The following is a 24,768-nucleotide window of genomic DNA, read 5'->3' on the forward strand; positions in this document are numbered from 1 at the left end:
TGCCCCCAGCAGTCCACTGCTGACCCGTACCTCCACAGAAGACAACCAAACACAGTTCTGTCTCAGTCTCTGCGGGGTCTTGGGTCCTGGTGTGGACAAGGTATTTTTGAGCCCTCTGAGCGTCTCTGGTGGGTATGGGGTTTGATTCTAAAGGCAATTTCACCCCTCCTACCATCTTGCTGGGGCTTCTCCTTTGCTCCTGGACGTGGGTTATCTCCTCACAGCTGCTCCAGGGTCACACAGCTGCCTATATGGTCTCCTATAATCTCTTTAACGGAGAAGGCAATGGCACCCCACTCCAGTACTCTTGCCTGGAAAATCCCATGGATGGAGGAGCCTGGTAGGCTCCAGTCCATGTGGTCGCTAAGAGTCAGGCACGACTGAGCGACTGCACCTTTACTTTTCACTTTCATGCATTGGAGAAGGAAATGGCAGCCCACTCCAGTATTCTTGCCTGGAGAATCCCAGGGACAGAGGAGCCTAGTGAGCTGCCCTCTATGGGGTCGCACAGAGTTGGACATGACTGAGGCGACTTAGCAGTAGCAGCAGCAGTCTCTTTAAAAGAATTCATAGAGATAGAAACATTAAAACTTTGAGAATTTTTATAAAAATGTTAAATTTTTTCTAATCATAGTTTTTTCACAGTCATTAATTCTGACCTGCATTTATGTTTCCATTTTTGCAGAATTGCCAACATGGTTTTTAAAATGTATAGATTTCAGTTGCAATTTACAATGTGGCTTAAGAACATCATGTTCTTTCAGGCTAACCGCATTTAGGTTGAGCCATTGTCTGACAATGGTATTTATCAGCATAATTTGCAAACATTATGAAATTTTTAGACACAATGCCAAATTATGGTTTCAAAATAGATGTACTGGCATTGCCAGACAGAAATTCTGCAACTTCAGCCATACTGGCCATGTGGGTGCAGACTGTCCACGTTTGTTCGTATATGTGGCCTTGGTGGGCAGGCAAGCCAGCCAGACTTCTTAACAATCCTGACAAGAGTTAACATAACAAGAGAAACTGAGACTCACAACAAGCCGCTGTGTGTTTTTTTCTTTTTATAAAGAGTCAGTTAACATGTATTCATCTTTCGAGAACTGTTATTTTGTCAGCCCACAATTTGATTTCTATGATAAACCTGAAGATTTTGGAAACATGTAATTCAGTTTTGTTTTTATAATATCAAAGTATTAATGTAAAATTCTACTGATAATAAAAACAGGAAGAGTTAACATATTGCTGGAAATGAAATCAGAGCAAGATACTAGTCAAGTTAAAGAACTGTATGAAAGGAGACACTACACTACGTGCATTGAAAATGGACAGTGGTATAATTAACACCGCCTATAAGCCCATCATTGTGTATTCAAAAAGCAATAACATTGTAAAGAAGATCTATGAAAATGCACTTTCAACCTAGAAGGAACTCCAAATAAAAATTTACTGGTTAGATTTTGAATTTGAACATATGCTTTTCAAGTATGAGGTTAAAAATGAGTGTATTTGTGTTGGGAGAGATTTTTGATTCAGCAGAAAGCGGAGTAAGCAAAGACTTCTGTTTCAGGTCCATTTAACCAATATTCACTGGCTCAGGAACGTGCGCTAAGCATGGTGGGCAGTAGCAGATTCTGGCTGTCAAGGAGATTACACGGCACTTGGGGAGATAAGATGCATACACACATGACCACACTGCAAAGCAGTATATGATGAGAGCCAGAAACGAGGGCAGCAAAACTCAAAAGGCTCTCAGAGGAGGGAGAAGCCAGAGGATTTGAGGAGAGGTTTTATTGTAGACCTTAAAATATGCATTGTCACAGCGAAAGATGGAGGTGGTGTGGGAAAAGGTTAGAGCTGGGAGAATCTCTGTGACTTGTGAGTTAACCAGTGTCTCCCCTCTGTGTTCACATGGAACCTGACACCCACCTGTCTTAGCAGGGGTCCCCAGTCTCTGGGATCTGAGATGCCTGGTGATCTGAGTTGGAGCTGATGTAATAATAATAGAAATAAAGTACACAATAAATGTAATGTGCTTGAATTACCCTGAAACCATCCCCTCAACCCCTGGTCCATGGAAAAATTGTCTTCCACGAAACCAGTCCCTGGTGCCAAAAGGTTGGGGACCACTGTCCTATAGCATTTACCAGAATAGATTGCAATGGTCTCTTTATCACCTTCACTAGACTGCAGTTTCCTGAAGGACAGTGAAAATCCCTTTTATTTGCAGAGCCTTTATTCTTGTATTCTTGGAGAAGACAATGGCAACCCACTCCAGTACTCTTGCCTGGAAAATCCCATGGACAGAAGAGCCTGCGAGGCTGCAGTCCGTGGGGTCGCGAAGAGTCAGACATGACTGAGCGACTTCACTTCACTCTTCTTATATTCATATCTTGCTGAAACGTATTTGTGATCCCCCTAATTAATCCTTATAGCATTTTTGCAGTTACTCCATGCATGTGTTTCCAGCTGGAGTTGAACACGGCCATACTCTGCCTTCTTGTTTCCGCTCTCCTTTTGTAAATGTGTCATCTTCATAGTATTTAGTGCCACATGTTTTGCATTTTTGTGCTTTGAGCTGGTGATCTTCCTGTTTGAAATGGCCCCTAAGCCTAATGCCAAAGTACAAGAAGACTGCCATGTGCCTTACAGAGAAAAATGTGTGTGCTGGATTGCTCGTGGGTTCAGTGTTAATGAATCAAAAAAGTATTATTAAGAAAAGTGTCTTTAAACAGAAACACACATAAAACAAGATTATACATTGATCAGTTAATGAAAGTATTCTCACCTGAGGCTCTTAGGAACAAAACTTCATATTCCCCAGAGAGCAATGATTTTTGGTATTTACAAATTCACTGCTTGCTGTGACTTTATACAATTTAACTACCTTGAGCAGCCAGAATTGAGTGTATCTGTTACTTCTGTATGCTCAGCACTTAGTGTTTAGTAGGTGGCCACAGAGTTTTATGAGCAAACACCTGAATATAGGGAATTGGGAGGAATAAACCAGCTCATTGGAAATGTTAAATACTGAGTTCAAGACTGGGGTGTGAATACCATGCAGGCAGTGGGAAGCCGTCCGAGACTGTCCCCTGGGAGTGATCTCTCAGTTGTGAACTGTTCACCAAGCAGTAATTGGATGTGTTGGCTGGTGTGATGGACAGAATGAATATCTCTGGGGCCTTGCTTGCAAGGAGATACTGCAGAAGCTCTACAATACTCTTTCAGCAGGATTAATTTCTATAGGATGGATTAGGATGGACTCCAGAGAGAAACTGGAGACACAAAACCAAGTTACTGCTGTAGCTATCTCCATATGAGGTGACAGAGACTACAGTTAGGGTGCTGGCAGGGAGAGAGAGAAGTAGGGGAGACGCTTGACTTACTGTGAAGCAAATCCACAGTATGACTCAATCCAGAGGATGAGGGAAATGGAGGAACAAGATTAAACTCTGAAGTTTGCTGCCCTTGAGTTTGTTAGTTCCTCTGTTTGCAGTTTTTGTTTTTTTTTTTTTTTTTTTGATGTTTTCCTCATCTCAGGTAATTACTGTGTACCATGCTATCTTTTAAGTCATCTGTAATGAGGTCACAGTCCTCATCCATTGTAACTAAGCAGTTGAGGAATTGTCTAGGGTTTGGGATGACAGTTAAGGACAGTATATCTGGTTTTAGAATGAACAGTGAATTTTTATTGTTAATTGTGAAATTTTGCCTGGGGTAGGGATCCAAAGTTGAATTATCCCTCTTTATAACTGAAAATGTGTGCCATCCTAATGACTTCCACTCTAATGACAAGCTATGTCCTGCATTGTATGGCTGAATATTCCTAATGCAAATATTAGTACTGACTACATTGGTGAGAGAGTAGGACAGATTATCATTCACTATTGTTCTTTGGGAAATCACACATGAAAAAAAATAGAGACCCAGGGATCTCCATTAATTATGTTTTCAGTGGCATGTGTAAAACAGTAAGCTTTTTTAAGTTGGTAAAGTAAATCCTTCATTGTGAAGTACAGTGTATTCACCATCTTTCTTTATACTTTGTGTAAATTGAGAAATAAAAACTTTAATTTCCCTTAGCAAGATAGTGACAGAGAGCTTTAGTTTTAGAAAATTATTTAAACATGGGGTTAAAACACTTTCTCAGTGTACTTTTTCTCATTAAAGATCATCTTTTAAAGAGATAGTTTATATCTTACTATAAGCTATTTGCACTTCCAATTTTTTTAAGGTTATGGAAAACTTATATCCAACTTGGAACCTTTTGAGTAATACTTTTTTTTTCCTGGCAAACTCATCTCAGATAATTAAGTAATGTAGTATTATTTTTAGTCAATTTTCAAGAAAAAAATTGAATGGCACTAAGCTAGGAGTATTTATTCTATCTGTGGCTAAGTACTACATGTATTTAACTCGAGGTTTAAAATCAAAGGAATTTTGATATTCTTTATCTTTTTCCATCTGCTCATAGTTTAGTGTATCTTTCTGAACAAAGCCATGTTTGTAAAGGATATTAAGTTTTGTTTGGCCTTCTTCTCAACTGTGAGTACTCAACAGACCTTAATGCGAGGTTATGCTCCCTGGACTGATTGATGTATAAACAGAAGACAGATGGTGTGGAGATGACTCTGATGATAATTCATTTTTCAGCTAGTCAAGAAGATATTTTGATTACAGTGTGTTTAAGTAATTATAACACAGTCTGCAATGTTAGTCTCTCTGGGAAGCAAGCACATGGAAAACAAGTTACGTGTTATTGCTGCCCAACAAAGGAGGCAGTGTGGCGTAATGATTTTAATTCCTAGTGCTAGATTAGGACTGGAGGAGTTTAAAATATGTCATGCCGTACGGTAAGTCAATTAAACATAGACCAAATAAAAAAGGTAACTGCACAGTTTTGAGGCGTAAATATTTGTCTTGGAAAGTATTTAGATGTTACTATATGAAAGAAACCAGTATTTTTGCATTCAGGCAACAGACTGTATACAGCTAATTAAAAAATTACATGGCTTGATTTTTAGTTTATGTGAATCATAATTATTATAGAGCTTGCTTTCTGCATCACGAGTGTAAAACTGAAATCAGAGAACTGACAAATCAACAGCATGTTAAGTCCCTGCTGTTGTTAAAGTTTTGGGAAAAAAAAATAGCTAAGCAAAATGTCAAAAGGAGAAAAAAATAATTAGAACTGTGTGGATAGCCATTTAAATTTTATTTTCATGTTCCAATTACAGTATATACCTCTGGGTTTTTTTTAATTGTTTGTTTCACAATAGGATAATTGATCGCTTAGATGGAGTTCGTTTGTTGTGGTCCCTGCTAAAAAACCCTCACCCGGACGTGAAGGCCAGTGCAGCTTGGGCCCTCTGTCCCTGTATCCAGAATGCAAAGGTAAGAAGAGACCGCGAGTCAGTCCATCCTAGAATCTCTAATACCATGGTGAATGATTTACCACAGGTCACCAGCTGCTTTTCACTTCTTTATGGTCAGATTTTTACCTGCGAAAAAGAATACTGAACTTTTGTGCCAAAATAATTTTTGAGCAATACCTTTTCCTGGTCAGTTTTTAGATGTCACATGAAACTGGGCTAAGATGGCCGAGCTTACCGTGTCCTACCTGGCTGGTGGGATTGAAACAAATACCGCGGGTACATCAAGGGGAAAGAAAGTACACTGTTCTTACCTCTTGGGTGAAAAGAAAAATTACATTACTGCTACTTTCAGAAGCCCAAGATAACCTCTATCTTACTTACTGCCTGATTGACTACCATGAATAATCACTAAGTTCTTTGTTACCTTGAAAAAGTCACATAATGTCATGAATTGCACTTTTCTTATCTGTTAATAAAGACTAGATGTGAAGTCTAGAGATTTCTCTCTGTCGAGTATTTTTACAGAAAGCATTTAATTCCTGTAATAAATTTAACATGCCTCTATCTTCCTAAAATTTGTGACTAGAAGTAATTGTAAAAAGTGAATTGTGATATATACTAATATTTAGAAAAGACTTATTACAAACTGGTTAATGGACTGTTTTTTTATAACAACAAAAAAGGGAAAAAAAAAACACCTCAAATGTCAGCCTGTAGGAAAATGAATAACAAGATGACAGCACAGTCATAATATGTCATCCAGTGCAGCAATAAAAAATGAATGTACTTCAGCGATGTCTGCATCGATATCAGTGTATCTCGTGAACACACTGACCAAAATAAAAGCAAGTTTCAGAAGCAGAGATACAGTATAATCCTACTATATAAGGTCCAAAAAATTTTTTTAAATATAAAATATAAATGATATTATTTAGGGAGCAAGAAAGAAGCCTATTGAGGAAAGGTTGCTACACATCTTTGAAGGATTTCTTTAAGGATATTCTTTAAGAAAGATCTTAATCCTCCTTAAACAATCTTTCATATCTTTAATGATCTTAATTATCTTTAAGAAAAGCTAATTGGTTTTAGAGACAAACCAAGACTGATAAGCAGAACTAACTTCAGAGGAACAGAAGAAGACAAAATTAAATCTTTAAAATTAATATCCTTAGAATGACCCAAGGGATGCTGCTAAGCCCAAAATGGCTAAATAAAAAGTATTCATAGATTAAGAAAGGGCTTTTGGAAATTAAAAATATATTTTGGAAACAATACATTTAATAAAAGAGACAAATACTACATTATGTATGGTACTGGGATATGACTGAGTAATTAATCTGGATGATAAAGTCTAGTAAACAACTAAAAATGTAAAGTAAATGTAAAAAGAAAATAGGAATTGCAAGCACACAAAAGGAAAGCAAAAGGAATAAACAGTCATTTATAAAAGGGGGAGGTGGTTTCTATAAGCTGAAGAGTTGAAGAAAGACTCTAGTCTCCAGATTGAAAGATCCATTTAGTGCCAAGTAGGGAAAATGAATTTATCTATACCTAGACACAAATTCAAATTTGGCATTTCCAGAAATTAAAGGAAAGGAAAAAGTTATATAAGGACAAGAATCAATATCATTCACAGTGAATTCTAAGGAAAATGTAACAAAAATTTTTCTGTCTTTAAAGGAAAGCATTTTTTATCCTGGAATTCTATATCCTGCAAAACTAGCACCTGAGTGAGTGTAGGGTAAGGATGGAATGAAGACATTGTTCTTTTAGAAATGTTGGGATTCAGGAAAGTTATCCTCCATGAGTCTTCTCTGAAAAAAAATTTTACTTTAGAATGTTTTCCAGCAAAACAGAAGATTATAAGAAAGAAAATAACATGAATTATAGAAATAATAATGAACAAATAAATCATTAGACTTTTTGCTAAATAAGAATTTGTATTATAATAGGGCTTTCAATTTTTATCAAATTATTGAGAAAGAATTTCTTTAAAAATAGTGGCATAAAATAAAAGCCATTGAAATAAAACATGGTATTGTCACAGTAACAGTCAGCATCTAGACCATCAAATGATTAAAAACCATGTTAGGTAGTGGAAGGTAAGAGGTAAAAGCATACCAAAGGTCTTTCCTTTTCCTGGAGAAGCTTGTTAGAGATACCGGTTAACTCTCAATCATCATTGAAAAGAGAAATTTAATATTATCATTGGTGAGGTACCATTTTTATGGATAACATTTCTATTAATGTTGTTATTACATGTTAATTACATCCTTTATTCCTATGGATTTCAACTCTAAATTTGCCTACTTATCTGTAATTGGCTTTAAAAGATTTTCTAGTGTTTTCATATTCATTATTCTTGCCCAGGATTTCTGTCCTGAATACCCAACCGGTCTTCTTTGCTAACAACCTAAACTTAACCACATTCAAACTTTAAAAACAACCCATCTTGTCTGTGTTTAAACCCTTGGCCCAAAGGACCAGTCCAGACCCAAGCCTCCATAGAGAGCTCCATTCCTCCTGAACCTCTCCTGCCTTCCACTGCCCTCCACTCCCACCAAAGACCACATGGACTATAGCCAGCCAGGCTTCTCTGTCTATGGAATTCTCCAGGCAAGAATACTGGAGTGGGTAGCCATTCCCTTCTCTAGGTTAATCCACTTAGCTATGTTCAATTTCGGAGAAGGCAATGGCACCCCACTCCAGTACTTTTGCCTAGAAAATCCCATGGACGGAGGAGCCTGGTAGGCTGCAGTCCATGAGGTCGCTAGAGTCGGACACGACTGAGTGACTTCACTTTCACTTTTCACTTTCATGCATTGGAGAAGGAAATGGCAACCCTCTCCAGTGTTCTTGCCTGGAGAATCCCAGGGACGGGGAAGCCTGGTAGGCTGCCGTCTATGGGGTCGCACAGAGTCGGACATGACTGAAGCAACTTAGCAGCAGCAGCAGCATGTTCAATTTAGAATCTTCAAGTAGTATTTTGTATATTCTATTATTTGGAGGTGAATTTAAGTTTTCTCAAATAAGAGTAAGTTCTGTGGGAGAATAGAGGCAGGAAACACTTTGAACATGCCGGGCATCCTGCTCACAGTGAAATAACAGAATCAGACGAGGTCCTGCCAAATATTTTGGCCCATTCTTCCTTCCCCCTCCTCCTCATGCCTCCTTGTTTCAGGTAAGTTTATGACTCAGCTTTCTAGGAAAAGTTTCCTTTTATTTGGTAAGAAAGCATTTCCACATTTTTGACGTAAGATACTTTTGCAAGTCACTTTAGAATTATTAACTTATGAATCATAGGAGTTGGCATCATTTTGAAATAAATAACTTCTTTGTCTAGATTAATGGCACTGACATCAATGCGACAGAAACCAGCTATTGTCAGTTATAGCCAAGGGCAGCCCCAGTGGGAAGAAAGTAGAAGGCATGTCTTCAGACAGGTCATTTCTACTTCAGGGTCCCTGAACATCTGTCAGGCGTCGTAAAAGCTGAGCACACTACGTACGTGTCCATGTGGAGTCGATGTGGTGAGATGTCAGCTGTTGAAGACAGATGTTACCCATTTTTTATACCGTTAACAGCATATCCATGAGAACACATTTTCAGATCTGTTAAGAAAATGAGATGTGAAAATTACATGTAGTGAATGGACTGCCTCTTTTCTTGCAGGGAAATATTAAAAGCTCCCTATCAGAGAATGAGTGAGGCAACAAAGTAGTTCAGTAATGAATCGTGGAATAATTGTGACAAATTAAGAGTCACCACGTAAGCTGCCACTGGACTTGCATTGTATTATGTTGTAATTAGATGTATTAACAAATGGAATGTGGGGTTTTTGTAGTACAAAATATTGACATTTTTCCCAGGAGGCCAGTGTCTCAGCTAGAAGCTTCAAATATTCCTTCATTCTGGAGGAAGCCTATATATTATAGTTTTTGATCAGTAATTGGTGATTAAAAAATGTACTAAGTGAAAGATAAATGTTTTACCAGCCTAATAATTATCTGTCCGGACCTTATATGTTTGAAAAATCAGGGTGTGAAATGTAAGTCTGTTTTATGGCCTTAAACTTTAAAGAGTATTTAAGATAGGAAATGAGCATCTTCAGTTTAAAAGCTGCTCAACTTTCTTCAGTCTCTCAAGATCTAAAGAACAGAGGCTGAACTAAAAGTGAACTAAGCATAAAAATTCACTGCATATTTTTCTAAGTAGTTTTATTTAAAAGGATTTATTTAAGACTTAAGGAAAGTTTGTTGTTGTTTCCCTGTTCAGATTACTAAAAAGGACAGAGATTGTAAGATGTGACCTCTGTAGTGATGTTATTTAGTAAAAATCATGAGCTGGAAGTCTGGCTGCAGATGAAGAGCTGTTTTGTAAAAAGTGAGAGATATTTGTAAATGGAAGTGAAAAGCTGTCCCTTTCCAGCTGAATGATCAAACACACTTTGGAGAAAAACAGTGGTTGAACAGGTGTTCAGCATTATGAACTTGTGATGTAAAGAATGCAAAAACTGAATCTGGCAAAGATCCGTGTATTAAATTCTTTGTTCTTAAGAACCAAAATTTCATGCTGCAGAAAATCAACTCAAATTTGTGCTCTGTGAACAATGAGATAATGAAAAATTACAGAATTCACATAAAGAATGTATAATTATGTTACACCACTTACCTCAAGCATTTTTCCAGCATTGATAAGAGCATGTTTCTTTTTTAAACTATGACTGCCTTTTTTAATATTTTCTTTTTGTGAATGATGTAAGATAGTACTTAATTTTCTTAATTCTGTTCCTTTTCATTAATGACTTTTAAAAGTTTTTATTAATAAAAAGTAGAAAGTGTTAGTCACTCAGTCATGTCCGACTCTGTGCAATCCCATGGACTGTAGCCCACCAGGCTCTATTGGCCTTTTTATAAGAAATGATTCACATAATTCATATTAATTTGCAGTCACCACTTCCTTGTGAATTAGATGGGAAACAGGTATCTTATTTTGAAATAAATACTCTCTATAATTAAAACAGCTGTCACACTAGGAAGAAAACTCAACCTGTCTACCAAATCAGTAATGTATCTATGTGATCACTTGGCCTTGTAACCTTCTTAAACCCAATTTTGCTGCTTGTTTAGAAAATAATATTTGGTTGTGAATTTTTATCTCAGAGGGGAAAAAAATCTCTAGTAACTTTAAAACCAGTGGCCTCAGGATCTGCCCCAAACAGAAGCCAATTAGAAGATGTTTGAGAGCTATTCCCCAAAAGAAAGGAGAAAAAGTTAATTTCTGAGAGATTAGAATACAAGCTTGGGAAGTTTTAGCTTCCTGACTACAGGTGTGACAGAACACAGCTGATGAAACTGGGCAGGAATCTGACATCACCCTCTGTTTAACTTCAGCTGCCCAATGAGCCATGTCCAATGAGGAAGCCAGAGAGAACCTGGACAAGAAGTACATAGAGCTGTAATTTCACACTGAGACGACTGCCACAGACACGGCTTAAGGAGCTCACATTTGCCAAAGAATGTATAGCTGTCCACCATGTGCCAAAGAAGCAGCACAGGTTCTTAAAACACTGAAAAGCTGTTTAAAATGAAATCCGTGTTTGGTGGCCCACCTATCTAGGGTTATTTTCAAGTCAAACAGTTCCAAGTATGCTCCTTATCTAGTCCACGGTTTCTAAAATCCTATAAACTAAAGTGAACTGTATTACAGATATTTTTTCTTTGCGCCTGATTTTCAGCTTGGGACTTAAAGGGCCACAACAAGTGAGGGTGTGATTAAGCTTGTCTTCAGATCCCAGCTGAAAGGACCACTATCCGTGGGGCAGATGTGTTGCTTTGGATTCCCCTCCTGCCCTGCGACTGCTTCCCGTTCCAGGCTTCTCAGCCCCTGTTCTGAAGAGGGCTGCAATGAGATTGCTAGTTTAGGATGCCCCCTGCTTTGGGAGCATGGAGACTTAGCCTCTGGACCACCAGGGACATCCCCATTGAACCATTTTATTTGAAAGTACAGTTTATCTGTCCCATCACTTCATGGCAAATGGATGGGGCAAAAGTGGAAACAGTGACATATTTTATTTTCTTGGGCTCCAAAATTACTGTGCAAAGTGACTGTAGCCATGAAGTTAAAAGACTCTTGCTCCTTGGAAGAAAAGCTATGACAAACCTAGAAGGCGTATTAAAAAGCAGAGACATCACTTTGCTGGCAAAAGTATGTATAGTCAAAACTATGGTTTTTCCAGTAGTCATGTACAGATGACATAAAGAAGGCTGAGCATTGAAGAATTGATACTTTTAAACTATGGTGCTGAAGAAGACTCTTGGAAGTCCCTTGGACAGCGAGGAGATCAAACCAGTCAATCCTAAGGAAATCAACCCTGAATATTCATTGGAAGGACTGATGCTGAAGCTCCAATACTTTGGCCACCTGATGTGAAGAGCTGATTCATTGGAAAATACCCTGATGCTGGGAAAGATTGAGGGCAGGAGGAGAAGGGGGCGATAGAGGATGAGAAGGGGGCGATAGAGGATGAGATGGTTGGATGGCATCACTGACTCAATGGATATGAGTTTGAGCAAACTCTGGGAGATGGTAAAAGCCAGGGAAGCCTGACATGCTGCAGTCCCATGGGGTCATAAAGCGTTGGGCACAACTTTAGCGACGGAACAACAGCTTATCAGCTACCAGTTACTTTGTTAAATGAAAAATGTCATCCATTAAGTTACATCATTATCTCCCGCTCAGCCAAGAACTCCGAGGAACACACCCTGTACTTGACCACCATCAGAAGCTGTGCTGTCACAGTTCACAGACTAGAACATTGACTAGGACCCCAGTTTCTGATGCAATGTTGCGTCCCTCCATTTCTCTGGGCACATAGCATTTTTAACTTTTCTAAATTGAAATATGGTTGTTTAAATATGATATAAGCTTCAGGTGTACAACACAATGATCCACTAATTTTAAAAGTTAGATTCCATTTACAGTTACTATAAAATATTGGCTGTATACCCTGAAAGCAGGCACACTTGTTCCTGATCTTGGAGAGAAACTTTCAGTCTTTCACCATTGAGTATGATCTCAGCTGTGGGTTTTTCCTACTTGGCCTGTATTATGTTGAGATCATTTTCTTCTATTCCTAGTTTGTTGAACTTAAAAAAAAAATCATATGAGGACATTAAGTTTTGTCAAATACTTTTTCTGCATCATCTGACATGCTCTTATGGGTTTGACCTTTATTCTGTTAATGTAGGACAGTATATTGATTTTCTTTTGTTGAATCACCCATGCCTGCACACTAAGTCCCTTCAATTGTGTCAACTCTTTGCGACCCTATGGATTGTACCCTGCCAGGCTTCTCTGTCCATGGGATTCTCCAGGCAAGAATACTGGAGTGGGTTGCCGTGCCCTCCTCCAAGGGCTCCTCCCAACACAGGAATCACACCAGCGTCTGTTACATCTCCTGCACTGGCAGAAGGGTTTTTTACCACTAGTGCCACCTGGGAAGCCCTGAATTACTCATACTTTCTAAGTATAAATTCTACTTTGTCATGGGGTATAATCCTACTGAATTTGGTTTGCTAGTGTTTTGTTGAGGAGTGTAGTTCTCCTTTTTTATATTGTCTTTATCTGGTTTTGGTGTCAAAGTAATGCTAGCTTCATACACTGCCTTTGGGAGTGGTACCTCCTCTTCAGTTCTTTGGAGGAGTTTGATGATTGCTGGTACTTCTTATTTAAATGTTCCGTAGAATTTGCAAGTGAAACTATCCGGTCCTGGGGCTTTTGTATGTTTTTTTGTATGTTGAGGTTTTTGATTACTGATTCAATTTCCTAACTAGTTATAAATCTATTCCTATTTTCTATTTCTTTATGGTTCAGTTGGTGTAGGTTATGTGTGTCTCATTGTTTGCTAAACCCAGGGTAGACAAGCAGGGAAGCTGGAAGAAAATGGAAAGCTGGAAAAAGTCCCTATGAGGAGCCGTAGGTACTGTAGACAGTATTTATTCGCAGCTGCAAGGCCAAAATGCCTTATTCACTAATGGTTGACGCTTCTGCAGTGGGCTACAAAGGCTTTTCACGTGGTGCTTATGTAGGCATGATGCACGTGCGCTCTGCTATAAATGATATCAGCTGTTGCATCATACCATGCAAAGTCACTGTTTACAGACTTTGTAAACAATGTGGGGCGAGAGAGAGAGAACATGTGATGAGAGTCTGACCACCGCCGTTTTGGCTGATTGTTATTTCCCAACAACGTGTTTCTTGAAATTTATCCGTTTCTTTTTCTTCTAGGTTACCCAATTTGTTGGCATACAATTGTTGATAGCATTCTGTTACAATCCTTTTTATTTCTCTAAATTGTCTTGTACCTTCTTTCATTTTGGATTTGGAGTCTTTTTTTTTTTCCCTTCCTTAATCTAGCTAAGGATTTGTCAGTTTTGTTGATCTTTTTGAGAATCCAACTCTTGGTTTCATTGATTTTTTTCTACTGTTTTTCTATGTTCTTCTTTAGGAAATAGTTATCTCTTCTTTAACTCAGTGGTTATTTACAAGTTTGTTGTTTAATTACTGATGAGGAAATGGAAACTTAGAGAAGTTGGGTAGCGGCTCAAAGCAATACAGCCAATAGTAATGAAACCAAGCTATGCTCCCAGCTCTTCTCACTATGTGACTCAAAGTCTTAAACCAGGGCTTCCCAAACTTTGATGCACATTGGCATTGTCACCTAAAGACCTTCTGGGCGCTGGCTCCCACCCCCACATGCTTTGATTCACTTGGCCCAACTTGAGCTGATAGAACATGAAAAGGTCTCCCAGGTGATGCTAATGTGCCACAAAGTTTAAGAACTACTGCCTTAACAACTGTATTTTTACCTTCTTAAGGAATTTTTTTTTAAGATGAGAATGCTTGGATAAATTATTTACCTCTAAATATCCTAGGTAGCTTACTTGGTTTCTCAAAGGACAGTATTAAACAGAAATAGATAAATTTTACCATGTGAAATTTAATCATAAACTTATCTCTTTTACGTGAAAAATCGTCCAACCCAATTTATACAATAAAAAGCAGCTAGAATCCTCACAAATGCAGGATAGGAGAGCGTTAGCTATACAGTAACTCACTTGTAAAAGATGTAGGGGTTTTGGCTGAGTTGCAGAGCTTAACATGAATTCATTGTACCTGCTCAAGTAGCAGCCACAGCAGAAGCACTGAGTGGAGCTCTTGGAGGTGAGAAGTCTGCCAAGTTCTGCTCCAGTCAGACCATGTCTGCTAAATTCGAGGTGTGTTCTCAGAGAAGCTGATAAATGAGAGGGAAGACCAATGAAAACCACTTACTACAAAAATCAGTTACAGGAACACAGAAGAGGAGGAAGACCAGAAAGCCAGTTTCAGATGTTAGAACATTCCTGAGCATGAGGATTCATTGCAGGTGTTAGGTTGGTGCAAACCTAATGGTGGTTTTGGACCATGAATTTTAAATCATTATAACTAGGTTCAAACACATCTTTATTAATCAAAATAGGAACCATTCCAGTCAACACCTTTTTGCCAACGAGAAATAAGTTTGCTTATTCCTGTAGCATAAAAATCCACTCTTTAGGATTTGACGAACTCTGCCTCCTGCTGACTGTGGAAGAGTTTACCCTGCAAAAAGTTGTCAAGATGCTTGAAGTGTAATTGGTTGTCAAGAGGTCAGGTGAATATGGCAGATGAGGCAAACTTCATAACCCAATTTGTTCAACAGGAAAATATAATGTAACAGACCCAACAAGTAAACTGTTGGAGAAGAACCTCTTCATAAATTAGAGACTTTTTTTAAGAGTGTAGTATTTGATACAGTTAATTTTTTTTAAGTTTATTCTTAAAAAATATTTATTTTTTATTATTTTATTTTATTTTAAAATAAAAAATATTTATTATTTATTATTCTTAGCCTGACCCATACAATTCACTGATTAATCTTAACCAGAAAGTGTTTTACACATCTTAATCTGTGGATTACTGATTATAAGTGGGAAAAATTCTAAATATATGTATTTTAAAATTAAAATATATATAAACTTATACATGCACAGTTGATTTACATATAATAACTACTAGATGATAATATGTCTTATATTATTTAGCATCTTGTACTTATAAACTTCTTTAAAATATGTCATCAGTTAAAAATGTCCTTTAATTGCCTCTATAAGCCTCTGAATATACAATAGTGAAAGTGAAAGTGTTAGTTGCTCAATTGTGTACAACTCTTTGCCAGGTTCCTCTCTCCATGGAATTCTCCAGGCAAAAATGCTGCAGTGGGTTGCCATTCCCTTCTCCAGGGGATCTTCCCAATCCAGGGATAGTACCTGGGTCTCCCGCATTGCAGGCTGATTCACAAGAGTGCCTCACAATTTAGACTTTTTCATTAATAGAATTGCATCTAAAGTAGAATCAACACAAGGTGTAGTAAAATGGAAAAAAATCACAGTTGACGGTGATATTTTAAAAAATTATCTTAATTTCGGCTAAGGAAATAGAGAAAAATCAGAACCATTAACTTTAGAAAAAATTTGTCTTGTGTAAATTAATTGGATAAAGCCACCTTCAAAGTTGAATACATTTTCTGCTACATAGATCTAGACTGAGCCACTGCATTATTTATTTTACCGAAAGTCAATTTATTTTTCCATCAGTTCAGAAGGAAAGGAATAATAATTGAGGTTCTACTTTCCAGTTTTGAAGGACTATATTTGAAAGTGTCAGGTAACTCCAAATCATGTATATGTGTGTGTGTGTGTGTGTGTGTGTATAGTATATGTGTGTATGTATGTATGTATATGTATGTGTGTATATATTTAAGCTGTGGGACTTGTTTACTAGCAACAGAAACAAGGACCTTATTATGATAGAGCCCACAAACGAACTGTTCTTGAGTATACAGAGGTATATTTAGAATTTGAAAAGAAATTTATTGAATTTACCTTTAGGACAAGATTTGCCTGTTCAGTTTTAGTTTCTCTGACGTGCTATTCTAATGTGAATGTAGCATTTTTGAAATTTTTTTTTATATGCAGGGTGCTATTTTAAAATCTGTTTCAAATGTTACGCATTGTATGGTCTCTATATGGCCAGAGTAGTGTAGTGTTTTTATAGCCCTTCTGGTCAAAAATTTTTGTCTTAAGTCACGTCACACTTGCCTTGCATGTGCTTTAAAGTTGCCTTGTATGTATCTCACCTCATCAGAAGGCTGCCGGTTCTTTTTGCTGGAGGCAAAGGAGGGGATTTCAAGCCTATTAGTTTACTTGCTGTGTGCCAAACAGCCAGTTTTCTGTTTTATTCATTAGTCTGTAAATAATAATCTGCATTAGTGTTTTCCTATTAGTTGAATTTTAACCAAAAACATTTAACATTAAATACTTAATTTTGTTTAATTTGAACTTGTCCCCTTTCCCTACTTATTCAACCATTCAAGCTCATAGCAGCATGAAGGTGTTTCATATTCTCTTTTTAATTATGGTTTTTGTCTTAGGAAATGTCACTGGCAAATAGCTTCATCCCTTTTGGAATTATTAACTCTCTAAATTGGGAGGCTTCTTCTGACTGTTTATAAACTAACTTTAATGTGACAACTTCAACTATTGGTACTTCCAAGTCCACGCACACAGTTGTGTAGTGAAAAGATACTAAATGAGAAATCGAGAGATCTGCTTTTTTAGCTTTGTCACTCACTGTGCATGAACCTTCAGACTGCCTGTCTGTAAGATGAGGGCGCCATGGTTCCCTAGGCAGAAGAGATAAAGTATGCGGAAGTCTTCTGTAAATTGCAAAAAAAAAAAAAAAAGGCTCTTGTTATTGTACTACTATTATTATCATCATCATTATCATCATCATTATTAAAGATTTTTCCATTAAAAAGTTGAATTGTCTATAGCCAATATTGTACCAGCGGCAAAACTGGCAAAGACTAGTTTTTAAGATATGTGAGAAGGTGGAAAATGTAGTGAATTTGCCCAGTCGCTCAGCATTAGTGAAAGACAGTTTTGGCAGAGGAATTACTTTTTCCATCCTCAAGTATACTGTCTCCCTTTCCATAGAAACTATGTGAGGCAAGAAGTCATGTGTCTAAAACCTTTGAACCTAAAAACGAAAAAAAAGCTCACCTTCAAAACGAACTCTGGAGGGGCCTATAGCCTCGAGTGTAGCACAGATTATCAACATAAACTGTTATGAGACCCTTGTGAGCCGCACCATGGCCTTGCTGACACCTGTGCGCTGGATCTCGCACCACACACCTCAGGGAGGTCCCAGATCAGAGGCAGGTGTGGCCACTTTTGCTATTTCTCCTGGGGCTGCCCCAGTGCTGCGGCTCCCAGGCTCCATGATAACTGCTGTCAGAGAACCGGGAAGTCACTAGACTGGAGGCCAGTTCATTTATACTCTGTCTTACCAAGCTAGCACACTCTTCTTTTTAGTGCTTGTGACTGTGGTGAAGTATCTTAAAAGTTATAGTCTCCTTATTCCTTTTATTTTTTCAACAAACATTTATTAAAAGTCCTCTGAGTGACAGAGTGAGATAGCCCAAGTGAGAGTCAAAGACCAGGTGTCTCTCTTTTTAAAAATTTTTTTATTGAATACTTAATTTAATAAAATAAAATTTTATTTAATTCTTATTACATTTTATTATTTGATTTTTATTTCTATTGTACAGCAAAGAGAATCAGCTATGCGGATACATATATCCCCTCCCTTTTGGGTTTCCTTCCCATTTAGGTCACCGCAGAGCACTGAGTCCAGTTCCCTGTGCTATACAGTAGGTTCTCATTAGTTACCTATTTTATACATAATATCAAAGTGTCTATTTGTCAGTCCCAATCTCCCAGTCCATCCCACATCCCCTTCCCCATTGGTATCCATATGCTCTCTGTATCTTTATTTCTGCTTTGCAAATACAATCATCTGTAGCATCTTTCTAGATTCCACATATATGTGTTAAGATACAATATTTGATTTTCTCTTTCTGACTCACTTGGTGACTGTTCTTGAAGAACTCATGTATTAATGAGGAAAGGACCCATAAGAAAATCATTACAATATGATGGAAAAAATGGCTATAGATTCCTTTGGTTCTAAATAGCCAGATCAGACTTTAGCATTACTTGATTCAGCATCTCAGCAGTGTCTACAAGAACCAGGCTCTTGTCCTCCTCCTGTTTTACCATTCTCAGTGTTGTTATAAATAGGAAAACCCTTCCAGAAGACTTCTGATTTATCATCCAGAGCTCATGTGCCATAATTGGGCTATATGTACGCTGCCCCTAAGCAAAGTGTTGGCAAGGGGTAGGAGACTTCCAGGACAGGTGGAAGCTCCAGGTCAGAGGCAGTCTCTCCTGATACTTGTCTGAGAATTAGACAACCAAGCAAAACCAGGACTTGGCAAACAGAAGAGGGTGAGGAAATGGATTTTTGGAGAAAACTACAAGAATGTGGAGGGGAGGGAGTGACCACACTGAGAAGGGAAGGCCGGTTGGATGGGTGGGGAACTTCATGGAGGAACTGTTATTTAAGCTGCTATTAAAAGACGTCAGATTTTCAGAACGGAGCAGGAGTTTGTAGTTGGGTAGGGCTAAACTCCAGGTAAAGAAAATAACTTGGTACTTTAGGGAACAGCAATAATCCTAGAGTCTGGAGCACTGTTTATGCAGAAGAGTCTAATGGGAAGTAGAGCTTCCCAGGTGGCTCAGTGGTAAAGAATCTGCCTGCAATGCAAGAGACACAGGTTCAATTCCTGGGTTGGGAATATCTCTTGGAGAAGGAAGTGACAACCCACTCCAGTATTCTTGCCTGGGAAATCCCATGGTCAGAGGAGCCTGGCGGGCTACAGTCCATGAAATTGTAAGAGTCAGACACGACTCAGTGACTAACAGCAACAATAACAGACTGGGAAGTAAGACAGGAGATTGGGAGAATACGTGAATGTTGTTTTGACCTGGTCCTGAATGAAATGAACTCTTCCCTTCAGCTGTACATTCCTGTCTCTTCTTCCCATTGTCTTCGCCTTGCTCAATTGTGTTTTGTTAATTAAGACTCAGTTGGGTTTTGTTAACTTCTGTATCCCCAGTAGTTATCACACTGACTCATGTAATAGTGCTTCAGTCTGCATTTGTTGAAACTGAGCTGTGTCTGTGTATGTGCTGTGTATTGTTTAGTCACTCAGTCGTGTATGATCCTTTGTGACCCCATAGACTGTAACCCACCAGACTCCTCTGTCGGTGGGATTTCCCAAGCAAGAATACTGAAATAGGTTGTCATTTTCTTCTCCAGGGGATCTTCCCAACCCAGGTATTGAAACTGCATCTCCTGCATTGGCAGGTGGATTCTTTACCATTGAGTCACCAGGGAAGCATGTGTTACATATACAAACATACATACATAAAAATTATATAACATATGAATAAACTGAATTTTTTCATACCAAAGGTACAACTCACAGCCTTATCATTACTTTGTGCTTTTTTAAAAAATGCTAAATATGGGTTTATTTTTGATATCATCTTTATTTTTATTGTTATCTAGGATGCTGGAGAAATGGTTCGTTCCTTCGTTGGTGGTTTGGAACTTGTTGTCAATTTACTGAAATCAGATAATAAAGAAGTGTTGGCCAGTGTATGTGCTGTTATTACCAATATAGCAAAAGATCAAGAAAATTTAGCTGTTATCACAGATCATGGAGTTGTTCCTTTACTGTCCAAGCTAGCAAATACAGTAAGTAATGTATCTTTTTATTTCAAAATGCATATTGTCATAAGTAGTAGCAAAAACAATGAGCTCAAAATCCAGAGACCTGGATTCAAGTTTAATATCCATCACTTATGAGGTATGAGATTTAGTAAATTCATTTAATTTCATTTAATTTCTCTGAGACAAATAACCGTGAAAGTATATTTCAAACTGTAAAATGTTAATATGCAGAAGCTTTGTAAAAATAGAGGCTATTTTTCACTTATCATTGGCAAGTAAAGTGGTGGCAAATATAAATGTTACTATAGAAGTATTAACTATTGTATCACAATCATCATTATTATGATCTTTAAGATGATTATTCATGCCAACTTGAGAACTTAAATGCTCCTTTCTAAGCTTAGCAAGCCTGTGTCGATGGCACTCTTGAGCTAGAAGATTTTGGCAATCACTGTATTCTTTATCCAGAGCTGTACTAGATAGAACAAGCAGCCTTCAGAGATAATGACTTCACCATGACCATAGATATTTGAGCATGGCTTGGTCTGCCACTTGGCAGAAAAGTCATAAAGCAGAAATTCAGTGATTGGAAGCCTGTTTGATCTAGAAGACTTTTGGGCCAGTCTAATACTGAATTCCTAAGAATATCTGCCAGTTCCAGTTAAGGACTCTCAAGTCCTTAATCAAGAGAACAGTGTAATTAACAAACAGAAAATTAGGGCATTATTCAGGTGTATTATACATGTATGAGGTAATAACATCCAAAAAGAAGGATATAGTCTACATAAACAATACAGAAGGACTTCCCTGTAGCTCAAAGGGTAAAGAATCTGCCTGCAATGCAGGAGACCAGGGTTCAATCCCTGGGTCAAGAAGATCCTCTGGAGAAGGGAATGGCAGTCGACTCCAGTATTCTTGCCTGGAGAATCCCATGGACAGAGAAGCATGGTGAGCTACAGTCCATGGGGTCGCTCAGACTCAGACACGACTGAGCAACTAACACACACAAACAGAAAGGAAAATGGGGGACTCAGCACCTGACCTTGTTTACTGCATTGTCTTCTCCCTCTTAGGAACCAAGGTATCTTACTGATGTGTAAGTATTCCTAGGGTGAAGAAGTAGAATGAATCTGCTTATCCAAGTTATCTGATAGGGTCCCTTAAGAATGTCCAATATTCCTTAATTATTTTTTATTATTTGACCACTTGCTGATCTGTAGGTCTGTGTTGTGAGTGAACTTACTCAGAAGGAAATTGAGCCTTGAGCAAATAACTAATGCCTGATACCTGATCACCTTTGCCTGCATGTATTCTATTCAGTTCATAAAAAGAACGTTGATCCATTGGTGACCCACCAAAATACTGGTTTCCATCTAGACACCAACTATGTAGCCAGTGGGTAGTTAATATCTAAGACTGGTTCCCAACCTTTTTGGCACCAGGGACTGGTTTTGTGGAAGACAGTTTTTCCATGGACCAGGAGTGGGGGTTGGGGATGCTTTCAGGATGATTCAAGGGCTTCCCTGGTAGCTCACATGGTAATGAACTTGCCTGCAATGCAAGAGACCCAGGTTTAATCCCTGGATTGGGAAGATCTCCTGGAGAAGGGAATGGCTACCCACTCCAGTATTCTTGTCTGGAAAATTCCATGGACACTGGAGCGCTACAGTCCACCGGGTTGCAAAGAGTGAGGCAGGACTGAGCAGGTAACACTTTGACTTTTAAGCACATTGGCGTTTATTGTACACTTTACTTCTATTATCGGCTTCACCTCAGATCATCAGGCATTAGAGCCTAGACGTTTGTTGTTGTTCAGTTTTGGGGACCCCTCATCTAGAGCATAAACATCACAGGGTCATTACGATGCACATACCACAGTTCATTTTCCTTGTGCAGAATAATGACAAACTGAGGCGTCACCTAGCAGAAACGATTTCACGTTGCTGTATGTGGGGCAGAAACAGAGTGGCCTTCGGCGAGCACAAGGCGGTGGCTCCCTTAGTGCGGTACCTGAAATCAAATGACACCAACGTGCACAGAGCAACAGCCCAAGCCTTGTACCAGCTCTCAGAAGATGCCGACAACTGCGTTACCATGCACGAGAATGGAGCCGTGAAGGTACTGTTGATCAACTTTGTGCGATAGTCCAAGTTAAGTCAGTGTATGCTGGAAAGAAACTTAAGTAATGTGAAGGTTTTACTAGAAGGGGTGTTTGAACACACAAAACTACCCACTTGTTGCATCACGACTATGGGTGGGTTATGTGTTACCATTATCATGGTTTGTCCTGCAGAAAAGTTGTGTGAAAATAGATTCCTTCTAAATCAAAGAATGTAATATATACTCAGTTAACTAAGTAATTGTTCCGTAATTCGAATTGGATTAAACAAAACATATGTTTTTAGGGAGGGATTCTGGTGGCTCAGATGGTAAAGAATCTGCCTGCAGTGTAGGAGACCCCAGTTCAATTCCTGAGTCAGAAGATCCCCTGGAGAAGGGAATGGCTACCCACTCCAGTATTCTTGCCTGGAAAATTCCATGGACAGAGGAGCCTGGTAGGCTACAGTCCATGGAGTCTGAAAGAGTTGGACACAACTGAGCAAGGAACACTTTTCAAACAAAATATATAGTGTATGAACAATCAGTGATATTCATAATTCTGTTTAATGTTTTATTTACTTAGCACCTATATAGTAAATAGAGGCACCAACTACACAGGAAAGGAGCTGACAAACAGCAACTAGATAGTCTTGCCAGTCTTACCCATAAGCAAAGAGCCAATTCAAAGACATTTTTTTAAAGAAAAAAACTGTGCGTCAAATTTTCTTTGCCTTTAATATCCAGTAGGAAAGTTTCTGTGCATAGGCTTTGATGTATCTGTATGTTGGGAACTACCTAGAGCTTCTGAGTGAAGTATTTTTATGACAATGTATATAAAAATACTTAGGAGTACATGAATAGCTTACAAGTATTAGGAAAAATTGGTTTCAAGTTAACAGTCCTTTTCTACAGCTTGTTTCCTTGTACAATGTGATTTTACTGTCCAGTGTCTCAGCTTGGAGCCTATGACAGCCAGAGGCATTTACATTTTGAAATATATGTCCAAAGTCAGCTTGATCTTTTAAACAAAAGCTAATAAAATCTTCAGTTAATGTATCTTTCAAACTTATATGTGCTGAATATGAAGATAAGCCTGGTAAGCTATAGTCCATGGGGTTGCAAAGAATCGGACACAACTGAGCAACTAACTCTTAACTTACAAAACATCTTCAGAGGAATAAGACTCTTAAAATGCCAGTTGGTAATTTTTTGAGGTGATTCTTTTAATTTATCCTTTAAACCTATTAGAGTTGAAGAATATGATGTTAATTTTTCTGAATTTAAACCCGATTAAACCCAAGTGTGTCAGCTTTTCCATTATAAATCCATTTTTACAGCACACAAGTTAGGCCATATTGATTTCTTCAAGCAAAAAAAAAAAAAAACTGGCATAAAAAGCACCTTTTAAACTAAGCACCAATTTTTTAAAGTTAATTATAAAAGATATACTGAAATGTTAAGTTCAAGTTGCTAAAGAATGGTAAAAATGCCATCACTTCTATGTGATCATGTTCACACTTCAAAAAAGATTTTCTAACTTAAAATTATACATTCTATTATTGAATAAGTACAGTCTAATATGCATAGCCTAAAGACTTTTTAAAAAATTAAAAGCTATAAAAGTTAAGTAGCTGGTAAAGTGTCAGACATATACCATGCTTAGACAATTGCCAGTTCCTTTAAGAAGAGAATTTATAGACTACTCAGAATTCAAATTTAATAATGTTTACCTGTTACACTTCAATTTCCATTTATACCAGCTATAAATGCAAGTCTCGATTATTTCTTCTAACACAAGTCCATAGGTAATCTAAACTCATTTACGAATTGTGCTGTGCTACGAAAAGTGTTGAAACCGTGTTCACCCACCCACATAGCTTTATGTAAATCACAAAATAAAGTACAAAAATGATTAGAGTGAGGGACAGGATAGAGAACAACAAAGAAAGTTGGGTTTGTTGCCCTTGAGACCCCTTCCCAGGTCAGCTAAGGGTGTCTTGAGGTTCTCTCTGCCTTGCTCACCTGCATTCCCAACTACCTGCCATTTCTAATAGAGGATGAGTGTAAAAATATGATTCTTATAAGCTTATTGTAGGCTGCTCTGTCCTGACACAGAGACTGTCTTTATGGTGGGCTCTCCCTCACGTGGCCGTGGGGGAAGCCTGAGGACCTGTGTCCTCCTTCTTTGGTTTTAAAGAGTTAAAATTGTGGATGATAGTGTACTGGGTGTTGGTAGAACCCAGTGGGGTTTGATAGTTTCTTGGATGTGAGGAATAAAGGAAAGTGTTGAGTCAAAATTAACTCCAGGTTTTGGGCTAAGTGAAGAGGAAGTTTCCATCAACCAAGACAATGCAAGAAAATATAGGCACTTGTTGTTATTCAGTCACCAAGTCCTTTCTGACTCCACAACCACATGGATTGCAGCATGCAGTCTCTTACCATCTCCTGGAGTTTGCCCAAGTTCATGTCCATTGCATTGGTGATGCCATCCAACCATCTCATCCTCTGTGACCCTCTTCTCCTTCTGCCTTCAATCTTACCCAGCATCAGGGTATTTTCCGATGAGTCG

General features: G+C 38.2%; 1 protein-coding gene across 8 annotated transcripts in view; it reads left to right on the forward strand.

Moving 5' to 3' along the window:
• The window catches only part of ODAD2 (outer dynein arm docking complex subunit 2), a 177,501-nt gene that overhangs the window by 99,019 nt on the left and 53,714 nt on the right, over nucleotides 1-24,768 (forward strand). For all 8 annotated transcript variants that reach the window (XM_025000641.2, XM_025000638.2, XM_025000639.2 and 5 more), the window contains 3 exons: nucleotides 5,283-5,397; nucleotides 19,935-20,123; nucleotides 21,996-22,217. In XM_025000641.2, coding sequence (XP_024856409.1) covers nucleotides 5,283-5,397; nucleotides 19,935-20,123; nucleotides 21,996-22,217 — 526 coding nt within the window. The remainder of the gene's footprint in view (nucleotides 1-5,282; nucleotides 5,398-19,934; nucleotides 20,124-21,995; nucleotides 22,218-24,768) is intronic.

The sequence above is a fragment of the Bos taurus genome, chromosome 13 (assembly GCF_002263795.3).
Source record: "Bos taurus isolate L1 Dominette 01449 registration number 42190680 breed Hereford chromosome 13, ARS-UCD2.0, whole genome shotgun sequence".
NCBI classification, from domain to species: domain Eukaryota; kingdom Metazoa; phylum Chordata; class Mammalia; order Artiodactyla; family Bovidae; genus Bos; species Bos taurus.